This window comes from Sinocyclocheilus rhinocerous, unplaced genomic scaffold (genome assembly GCF_001515625.1).
Source record: "Sinocyclocheilus rhinocerous isolate Xijiao unplaced genomic scaffold, SAMN03320098_v1.1 scaffold601, whole genome shotgun sequence".
NCBI lineage: Eukaryota > Metazoa > Chordata > Actinopteri > Cypriniformes > Cyprinidae > Sinocyclocheilus > Sinocyclocheilus rhinocerous.
In genome coordinates, this window is record NW_015656605.1 from 707,779 (window position 1) to 718,723 (window position 10,945).

A 10,945-nucleotide genomic window follows, 5' to 3' on the forward strand; every position below is an offset into this window, starting at 1 on the left:
TGTGTCTGTGTGCGTGTCTGTGTCTGTGTGCGTGTCTGTGTGTGTGTGCGAGTGTGTGTGTGTGTGTGTGTATGTGTCCTCGTAGGCATCAGAGTTTTGGACGGACCCCTCACAGACAGCATGGAGGCTGTTGCTTTTAATAAGCATTACCAAGTTAATGACGTCTACAGCTGCAGGTACTTTTTGTGCAAGCTCACTGAAGAATTTGTGATATAATAGATATTTTAACATAGTTTTTACAGTAACACTTCATAAGGTTCATTAGTTAACAATTAACATTAGTTAAGGAACTTAACTAACTAACTAACATTAGTTTAGTTAACGAACTAAGCATGAACAATACTTCTACAGCATTTGTTAATCTTAGTTAATGTTAATTTCAACATTTACTAATGCATTATTAAAATCAAAAGTTGTGCTTGTTAACATTAGTTAATGCACTTACATGAACTAACAATGAACAACTGTATTTTCATTAACTAACATTAACAAAGATGAATAAATACTGTAATAAATGTATTGTTCATTGTTCGTTCATGTTAGTTAATACATTAACTAATGGAACCTTACTGTAAAGTGTTACTGTTATCACAAATATTTTTATTTTTATTTATTTGCTTTTTTATAAGTATTTGATGCTCAGTTCAATTTGTTTATTTTCAACTGAGCACAATTTTAGTAGGCCGATTAAAACAAATAAGGGTAGTAGGACAAGGTTTCATTTGTTAACATTGTTTAGCTACATTAGTTAACACTAACTAACATTGATATTTCTTTATGAATTTTAATATTAATTTCAACATAATACATTTTTAAAATCAAAAGCTGTATCTGTTAACATGAACGAACAGAGAACAACTGTACTTTCATAAGCATTAATTATTGCTGAAAACTATGTATTGTTTATTTTCAGTTCATGTTAGATAATGCATAAACCACTAGTTCATAATCCATGAATGTTAACTTGTCCCACTTTTAATGTGAGACTTTACTGAAATGGGTACCATGTGTATTTTGTGCTGTAGTTGGGGTCCGGATGATGATGGCCGTACGGTTGATGGACCGCATCCCTTAGGCAAGGTTAGGCCGTCTGAAACTAATCCTTTACATTTCATCAGAGTAATGCATTTCATCATGAATCATGAGAAGCAGAAGACATGCATCCTTCTCCATATGATTGGCTGCACCTCAGCAGTGTGTTTGGTTCTCTGTACTTGCACCAAGATAAGGTGCTGGTGCTTCAGCCATAGCTTCAACATGCCAATAAGACCCTTACATAAAATCAAACAGCTACATTTAAAACAAGATGCATGTTCTGCCATTACAGATACACTGCCTTTCAAAAGTTTGGGATCAGTAAGATTTGTAATGCGTTTTAAAGAAGTCTCTTCTGCTCATCAAGGCTGCATTTATTTGATCAGACATACAGAATAAACACTAATGTTGTGAAATATTATTGCTATTTAAAATAATGTTTTTTTATTTTAATATACTTTAAAATGTCATTTATTTCTGTGATGCAGCGCTGTATTTTCAGCATCATTACTCCAGTCTTCAGTGTCACATGATCTTCAGAAATCATTCTAATATGCTGATTTATTATCAGTGCTGGAAACTGTTGTGCTGCTTAATATTTTTTTGGAACCTGTGATACTTTTATCAGGATTCTCTGATGAATAGAAAGTTAAAAAGAACAGCATTTATTCAAAATATAATTTTTTTCTAATAGTATACACTACCATTCAAAAGTTTGGGGTCAGTGTTTTTTGTTTTCTTTCTTTCTTTTTTTTTTTGTTTGTTTTTGAAATAAATTATTTTATTCAGCAAAGATGTGTTAAATTGATAAAAAGTATATTGTATTGTAAGTATGTATATTGTTAGAAAATATTTCTATTTTAAACAAATGCTGTTCTTTTTTAACTTCATTCATCAAATAATCCTGAAAAAGTATCACAGGTTCCAAAAAAATATGAAGCAGCAAAAACTGTTTCCAACATTGATAATAAATCAGCATATTAGCATGATTTCTGAAGGATCATGTGACACTGAAGACTGGAGTAATGATGCTGAAAATACAGCTGCGCATCATAGGAATAAATTATATTTGAAAGTATATTAAAATAGAAAACCAATATTTTAAATGGTAATATTTTACTGTATTTTGGTCAAATAAATGCAGCCTTAATGAGCAAAAGAGACTTCTTTAAAACACATTACAGATCTTACTGATCTCAAACTTTTGAACAGCAGTCTATTTTCTTTTTGCAACCCCAGAGTTCAGCCAACAGTGGTTTTGAGTAATTAATCCATGTTTTAGTCCGATTCTTACAAAGAATGGTTCCGTTGTTTGTGCACAGGCGGCGCTGCAGCATGGAGTTATTGCAGGCAGGAGAGGTTTCGGTAGCATCTTTGTTGTCGCCAGTGGTAATGGAGGACAGTATGAAGACAACTGCAACTATGACGGCTATGCTAACTCCATCTACACCGTCACCATTGGTAATGAATCTAACCTTTCTCAGCTCAGTTAACTTATGAGTGTCTAAACCTTGTCTGATCAAAGCTGTCAGGAACATTTCTGAATCAGATTTCAGCCCAGAATCTTAATTTCGTATTTTTTAAATATTTGTATTTACATCTGTATTTCTATATTTGTTGTATAGCATTAAAGGGATAGTTCACCCAAAAGTGAAAATCGCCTGCTAATTTACTCACCCTCAGACCATCCAAGATGTAGGCGACTTGTGTTGAGAACAGATTTTTAACTGAAACTGTGGCCCTTGGTGGTTCATAAAATGCAAGTCAGCAGCTACTGTCACTTTGAGAGTCAAAGAAAGCACATCAGGCAACACAAAATGAATCCCCGTGGCTCCTGACGATACACTGAGGTCTTATGAAGCGAAACGATCAGTCTGTGCAAGAAACTGAACTGAACATTATTACCTGTAATCCAGAGCCTCAGACAAACGGTCCGGAGTGATGTCCGGTTCACGAACGAATCATTCTTTTGAACCGGTTCTTTTTGGTGAGCGAGCTGAACCAGTTCATCGAATCGGACCGAACACTTGTATGAAGGGGCAAAAATGAAAGTGTTTATGGTTTCTCATGGTTTATGTAAAAAGGTGAGTTGATTATAATTGCGTATACGTCACGTCATTGTGTGATTACGTGAACAAACTGATCAATCGGTTATTTGAACCAGTTGAAACAAACTGTCAGAAAGAACCAGTTTGCAGAAAAGTATCGTGTTATAATATAGTAAATAATGTTCGGTTTCTTGCACAGACCAATCGTTTCGCTTCATAAGACCTCAATATATATTGACAGGAGCCACGGGGATTCATTTCATGCTCCTTGCTTTTTATGTCTGTCGAAGTGACGGCAGCCACTGAATCATCGACTACCGAGATCTTTACTGTGCTACTGAAGAAATACAGTCACATTAATCTCAGATGGCATGAGGATGAGTAAACTAACAGCGAATTTAGATTTTTGGGTGAACTATCCCTTTAAGAAAACGAAGGCTCTTTTTAAGACCGTGAATGATGATGATGTGTAATTGCAGGCGCGGTTGATGAGAATGGCAAAAGGCCGTTTTATGCAGAAGAGTGTGCGTCTATGCTGGCCGTCACGTTCAGCAGTGGGAGCAGACAGCTGCGCAGTATAGTGAGTATCAGTAGCCTGTTAAAGTACGCTTGATTATAACATAAGTCAGGCATACAGGTGCATCTCAATAAATTAGAATGTAGTGGAAAAAACCTTTTTGTCTCCATCACAACACGCAATATGGCAGAATAAGCCCCGCCTTCTGAATAAAAGACCCAATCAGCACTTGGTAAAGTCATTGCATCACTGCAGCTGCCGTTAGAGGCTCTGGATGCTGATTGGATGTTGAGGTGTGGGCGTGGATATTAGGGCTGGGCGGTATATCGAGTTTGTATGATATATCGATATTTTCTTTATAAGCGATTCGATATGAGGCAATACCGTTTATATCGATATACAGTAGTTTGATACAAGCGCATCTGACAGACTGAGCTGCTGCAGAGAAAGTGCATAATCCAATTTGTTCTAAACATGTGACAAGCTTCATATTAAGGCCTTTAAAAACTGGTAAGACTTAGTTTATAGTTTGGTTTCGCATATTAGTTTAAGCGGCTCTGACAGAAAGGCTGTGTGTGCCGCTGACAGAGACACTAGCCTACTCGCGCTGTTTAATGTGTTTGAGATGTGCTGTCTTCCTGAATGCATAACTTACATTTCACAGGTATATTCTCCATCTGTAAATGTTAGAATAAGTGACATGTAGAGTTTTAAACCTGCAAGTAAGTCTATTTTTATGACAGCACTGACTGTAAAGTGACTGTAATGAAGTAATCAAAATAGTCTAACACAACTGTGCTTTTGTTCTCATTTATTTTAATTTTTAGTTTAGTGAATTTAACTTACACTTTAAAAGCCTTATTTTTGTGTTTAGATTGCAATGTTACAGAGTTAGAATGAAATGTGATTTTAACCCTTTTTTGCGCATAATATAAAGGCTTACATGGTTACATTCACTATTTGTTTTCATATCCTTTAATATGTATTGTTTTGTTGGACAACATTGGGCGGCGGTAAGTGAAATATATATTAAATACAGATTGTTTTTAATCCAAATACAAAAACATATATATACACCGTATATCGCAAATCGGCCAAAAAATACAGAGATGTGAATTTTTGCCCATATCGCCCAGCCCTAGTGGATATGCAGATGAGCGTGAGCTTGCAGGGGCGGAGTTTAGCAGCATTAAACCCGCATGCATCACCAGAGGATCTAGAGGTTTTAGATTCGGTTTCCTGATGTGTTTCTCTCAGGTGACGTCTGACTGGTCGCTGCAGAGCGGCACCGGCTGTACTGACGGACACACAGGCACTTCAGCGGCTGCTCCTCTGGCTGCAGGGATGGTGGCGCTCATGCTGCAGGTGCGGCCCTGTCTGAGCTGGCGGGACGTCCAGCACATCATCACCTACACAGCAACACAGGTAGCTGTCGACATGCATTAACCTGTAATCAACATGCATTTTTAAGCAGGAGTGGTGCTGTTCTGAATGTCAGCTATAGTAAGCAGCCATGATGATATTCAGTTCTACAGCAAGATCATCGCTGTGATATTGCTTTAATGCGGCAGTTCTATAAACCAGCAAATTATTTAAAGACTGTAAATAAACCTGCATCAACAGCAGATGACACTTCACTGACCACAACCTACATCTCTCTAGTCAGTTTAAGGTTTTAATAATGTCAGTAGTTTAATGCTGAGGTGTCTTTATGTCTTTAGCATGACGCTGACGCTCAGGCTGACTGGGGAATCAATGGAGCCGGTTTCCACCACAGTCACAAGTACGGCTTTGGATTGCTAAATGCCTGGAGGCTCGTTAATGCTGCCAAGGTTAGATCCATCACAGCAGCGCTGCTTTCAGAGAAACACAGGCTTCATTAAGCAGCTGAGAGTCTATATCTATATGTCTGGCAGGTCTGGGAGTCCGTCCCCTTTTTGGTGTCCTACCAGAGCCCAGTTTTAAAGACCAACGAGGGCATCCCAGAGTATCCCAAAACTCTCACTCACACCTGGAATGGTAAGAGATTTAGATGGAGTAGCACACTGAAATTAAATTATTGGTTACGCTTTATTTTAAGGACCAATTCTCGCTATTAACTAGTTGCTTGTTAGCATGCATATTACTAGCACATACTAGTACTTATGAAGCACTTATTAAAGCCTAATTATGCATGACTATATTTCAGATCCCTATAATCCTAAACCCCATGCATAACTACCTTACTAACTATTAATAAGCAGCACATCAGGAGTTTATTGAGGCAAAATCATAGTTATTTCATAGTGGGAATTGGTTCCCAAACTAAAGTGTGACCAAAATATTTACAGTTTTCCGATCTAATATGTAATTCAGAACAAACCATAAAAAGGGCTATTATGACATCTGTGTGCTCTGTTAATGGATCTGTGCCACAGACAGCACTAGTCTGCCCTTATTTGGACAAGTTTGTCTGTGTTTATGTGTTCAAGTATACCGTGAAAGTGAAATGTTGTTTCCCTTCTCCATTGAGCTCACATCTTTCAAACGAGATGTTCAGCAGCACTGTTTATGTAATGTGGCAAAGTTGGATCAAATTTACATTTACAGATGATATTAAATAATACATTTAGAAAATGATACATTTGTGATTTTATTTATTTCTTTTATCCGTACAATCTAAATGTATGGACAAATAGGGAAAAATTCCAAATTAATGCATTTAGAATTTTCAGAAATGTATCTTTTTTTTTTTAATATTCATCGGATTTCCAGATTCAAATATATTGATGAATTGTAAAAAATCTAAATAAAAACAGCTATAAAGTTTAACTACTTAAGATGTAACTTAAATGTACAAAGAAACCCATTGAAAGTGAGATGGCAGTTTCTAATAGACATTAGTCAGTGTAGCTCCATATTTGCTGTCTGACAGGAATGAAAACGAGGCTGTGAGGGACTGAAGTACAGTGCGTTCAGTGGATTGTACTGTTGTTTATTCAGCTGACGAGACATCTTTCCAAAACACTTTCAGTAGACAAAAACTCAAAACAGTTTTGAAGGTTGTAATTTGTGAAAATACACAGTGAGTGCCATTATAAAGACCGCAAGCCTCGTTTTCATCCGCGTTTAATTCAATATGACATCTAACCTGATTAAAGTCGCTTGGATATTGGTGGAAAAGGTGTTTTAATAGTGTAACAGAAATGAAATGGCCTCTCAGGAAAGGTTCACGTCAGTTTCATTCATAAGTAGGTTTATACACAATCACTTGCTCTCAAAAGCATTAATATCAGCATGAAACAGAAGCTGTGATCATCTTTTCTTCCTTCTTGTGACTTCTATCTGAGAGAAACAGCTTTGTGAATGGGGAAAAATGTAGGACGGGGCTTGGTTTTGTCCATTTGTCCAGAGAAGAGATGTCATTGTCAGCAGATGACTTTAAGGGGTTGTGTGCAGTGTTTGTATCTGACACATAATGAACCTTTAGCATGTTTTTTTTGTTGTTTATACCTTTCTTTAATTGTTTACCATGATGAACTGATCTCTCTCTCTCTCTCTCTCTGTCTCTCTCTCTCTCTCTCTCTCTCTGTCTGTGTCTGTCTGTCTCTCTCTCTCTGTCTCTCGCCCTGAGCTTGGATCATTTCCCTATATGGTTAGAGAGTGTTGAGCTTGTTTTAGCAAGCCTCTCTGAGGAAATGCCATGGAGTTAGTGTAGCCTAATGTAAGAATTCAGAATTGCACTCTTCTCTTTCAGCAGTCCTTCACTCACGCTCTTACTGCAGTTGTGTTATTTTAAAGCATTAATGTGTGTGTAGCAGCAGCATAACTGCGTCAGCAGGACCATTGCCACTGCAGCTCTGTATAGAAATAAAAGAGATTTCTGAGTTACTAAACTTTTAATAACTCCTGTAAAGTATAAAAGGTTTAGCAGGAAGGGGCCGTTGATAATTATTACAAACTTGATCATTAAAATCTCATTTACATAAGAAATATTGGTAACACTTTAGAATAGGGAACACATATTCACTATTAACCAAGATTTTTCCCTCAATTAACTGCTAATTTGCTGCTCATTAATAGTTAGTAAGGTAGTTGTTAAGTTTAGATATGGTGTTTAGGATTAAGAGAATAAGACATTAATATGTGCTTTATAAGTACTAATAAACAGCCAATATGCTAGTAATATGCATGCTAATAAACAACTAGTTAGTAGTTGGAATTGGTCCTTAAAATAAAGTTTTACCGTAATTTTCTGGCGCAGAACCTGTTCTTTTTATTTTTTGGAAATGTACTCTATTAAATCAACATGACCTTTAGTAATGTAGTCTTTTATAAAGCAGCACACAATAATTGGACTGAATTGCTCACCCTGTTTAACATTTGTCTGGCTTGATGCAAGATTCATGTCTGACTAAAGCCTGATTATTTAAGTGGTTTAACGTGAAGGTCAACTAGTGTTCAGATGTGAATGTGGACGGCAGTGCCATGTGTGAATGCGTCGGTAAACTAGTCTTGCATCAGACGTCATGCATGCACCGTGGATTTGTTTCTGCTCTCTTTGTAATTGCTTCATATCAGTGGTGAAATGGAAATCGGTTGCATGTTTCAGTTGATTTTGTTTAATGCAAAATAAAGCTATAAGTGTATTACTCTTTCATTTGAATCTCTTTGGTTCATAGTCTCTCTGTCTGAGCTGAGGCAGTCTGGCATGCAGACGCTGGAGCACGTGTCTGTTACTGTGACGGTCGTCCATCCGCGGCGCGCGAGCGTGGAGATCCGGCTCGTCTGTCCCAGTGGAATGAGCTCTCTGATCGGGGCCCGGAGACCGCTGGATGTGTGAGTGTCCCCACACTTCTGACTCGCTCCACACACACGGCGAGGCCGCTTTTAACGCCAGTTTTGTTGTTTGAGTAGAGATACGACTGGATTCACGGACTGGACGTTTTCCACTGTGCGATGCTGGGGAGAAAGAGCCGAGGGACAATACAGTCTACAAATCACCGACCACAGTAAGACAATACAGTCTACGTTCTACTACTCAACTCATTTTTTGTGCAACACTTCACTTAATTAGCTGCTACCTTTAGCATCACGGGAACATCTTCAAAATACAATAATACGCTGATGGCATCACAAGAGCATGCGTAATCCCAAGTCATTTACTAGCAGCTGTTCAACTGTCCTTGCAAAAAAAACTGTTTATAGCTGGCATAATGGCATTTTTAAGAGAGGCTTACTTGGCAAAGCAATGTTTTGGTCTTTGCAAAGTGTTTCATGAGCAGCTGTCCACAGAAACACTAGCAGGTATGAACTGAAACAACATTTTTTTTTAACTGAAACAAAAATTGCATGGGCAAAGATACAGCTTTACTTTTCTGCGAGCAATACTAGAGATGATAACTAAAAGGATATTATTATATGTGACCCGTGCTGGCAAAATGAGTCGGAATGCGCACGGCCTAATTTTGAGCTACAGGCAAAAAAAGTCAAATTTGAGGTTTTCACACATATGTGAGCCTGCAGCACAAAAGCAGTCTTAAGTCGCTGGGGTATATTTGTAGCAATAGCCAACAATACATTGTATGGGTCAAAATTATACATTGCATTTGATTATTTGTTTTTTTTAATGCTTTTGTTTAGATGTAAAATTAAAAATGTAATGCACTATTTGCTTTTTTTCTTGTATTTGTTCTACAGTTTTTTTTGCATCTGTTCTTATTTACAATATCAAAGATAAAATAAAAAATAGCTATATTGTGACCATTAATACAGTAATGATTATTAAGAAAAGAACTGGAGGAAAAGATGCAATGTTGCAGGTGGAACCTTCAGAAAACTTTAACTAGATTTTCCTCAGAATTGACTTTGCTGACTCTATCGACTTCAGACAGGTGTAGCTCAGTCATTGTTCACCCGATTCCAACAAATCAAATGAAAATAACTCATTTTTGAAAAATTGCTCAATGTGACTCATTTTGCCAGCACAGGTGCGTTTAGCGAGACTAATGGTTTCCCAATGGTTTTCCTGGGGATATTTGAAAAAATTGCAGTTCATGTTTTGTTGGCGTTTTGAATTCAGAACGGGTCATTTGTGTGATTGGTGTAGATCCGGTGAGTTTGTAAAACTGTCTATTTACAGTGCCAGTAGTAGGCTACCAACTCAAGTCTGTGCCCACTCGAAGGCACCCGCTTTCAAACGCTCGTCTGTTTCTGTGTGCGTGCTCTGGTTTCAAATTATTATTAATTAATTTGAATGGTTTTAGTTTACGTAGTTCTACACGCTTGCAGATCTACCTATTATACCGAGAGAAAAAATCACACACGCAGTGTAAATAAGAGATTGATTGTGTAGTTAGTTGATTATATCATTGCTCGGTTTCTCTACATAATCCATTCACAATTTGAAGAAAAGTTTTGTTTGTCTAAGAGGACCAAACGTCCACGTATTCTGTTTCAAGCAAGATGTTTTGTACGACTTGTGTATTACAGGTGCAGTGGGCACAACAGAATAAAAATGGAGCAAAATGATTAAGTCAAAAGTAAATAAATAAAAAAATCACTGTGTTCTCCTCACTTTAAATCAGTAAAGTAAACAGTACAGTTTGGATGAAATATTCCTTTTGAAACAACATAGAGCCTAATGGGCCGTTCACACAGAATGCGTTTTTCCATTCCACTGCACTACTTTCCCATAGCTTTTCTATGTAAACACATGCTAGTTGTTGTGCTCATGTCTTGTCATTTGCAGCGTCTTGCGCATGATACGGCAGTCTAAAAACACGGTGCTCGAGTTGAAATATACGTTCAGCTTTTACAAAGCGCATCTCAAGACCTTGTGTTTTTTTCCCATTCTGCTGCTTGTGTTTTTCAAGGGGTTGTCATTGGGTTGGGTTTTGACACAAATTTCACAATTCGATTCGATTATCTTTCACAAGCTTGCGATTCGATATTGATTATTTTGGATATATATCAGGTACAGGACATGGCAAATTTTCTCAAGGAAAAAAAAAATCTCTCAACTAATGCTGTAAAGTATACCTGAGAGTAGTGCTGGGCGGTATGACCAAAAATTTATATCACGGTATTTTTCAAAATTATACCGGTTTCACGGTACATGATGGTATTTTTTTTTCATGCATGACCGGGTGTTAACCATATTCTCTACTGATTGAGAGGAAATACTGCAGTATATTGCCATATTTTACTGTTATGATGAGTGAATATTGTCAAAAATAAAGTTTTTGTAACATTAAAGTTATAATACTAACTTTAACTTTAAAGAGCAGGTCATATGGGCTTTTTGAAAAAATATCTCTTTTGCAGTTTATAACGTAGCTATCCTTAAATGAAAACAATCTGCAAA

At 37.1% G+C, this 10,945-nt stretch overlaps 1 protein-coding gene across 2 annotated transcripts in view; it reads left to right on the forward strand.

Moving 5' to 3' along the window:
* LOC107720442 (proprotein convertase subtilisin/kexin type 7-like) overlaps positions 1–10,945 on the forward strand; it is a 23,406-nt gene that overhangs the window by 7,348 nt on the left and 5,113 nt on the right. For both annotated transcript variants that reach the window (XM_016528140.1, XM_016528139.1), the window contains 9 exons: positions 86–176; positions 1,026–1,080; positions 2,358–2,496; positions 3,563–3,663; positions 4,858–5,025; positions 5,322–5,432; positions 5,517–5,619; positions 8,262–8,418; positions 8,497–8,591. In XM_016528140.1, the coding sequence (XP_016383626.1) occupies positions 86–176; positions 1,026–1,080; positions 2,358–2,496; positions 3,563–3,663; positions 4,858–5,025; positions 5,322–5,432; positions 5,517–5,619; positions 8,262–8,418; positions 8,497–8,591 (1,020 nt within the window). The remainder of the gene's footprint in view (positions 1–85; positions 177–1,025; positions 1,081–2,357; positions 2,497–3,562; positions 3,664–4,857; positions 5,026–5,321; positions 5,433–5,516; positions 5,620–8,261; positions 8,419–8,496; positions 8,592–10,945) is intronic.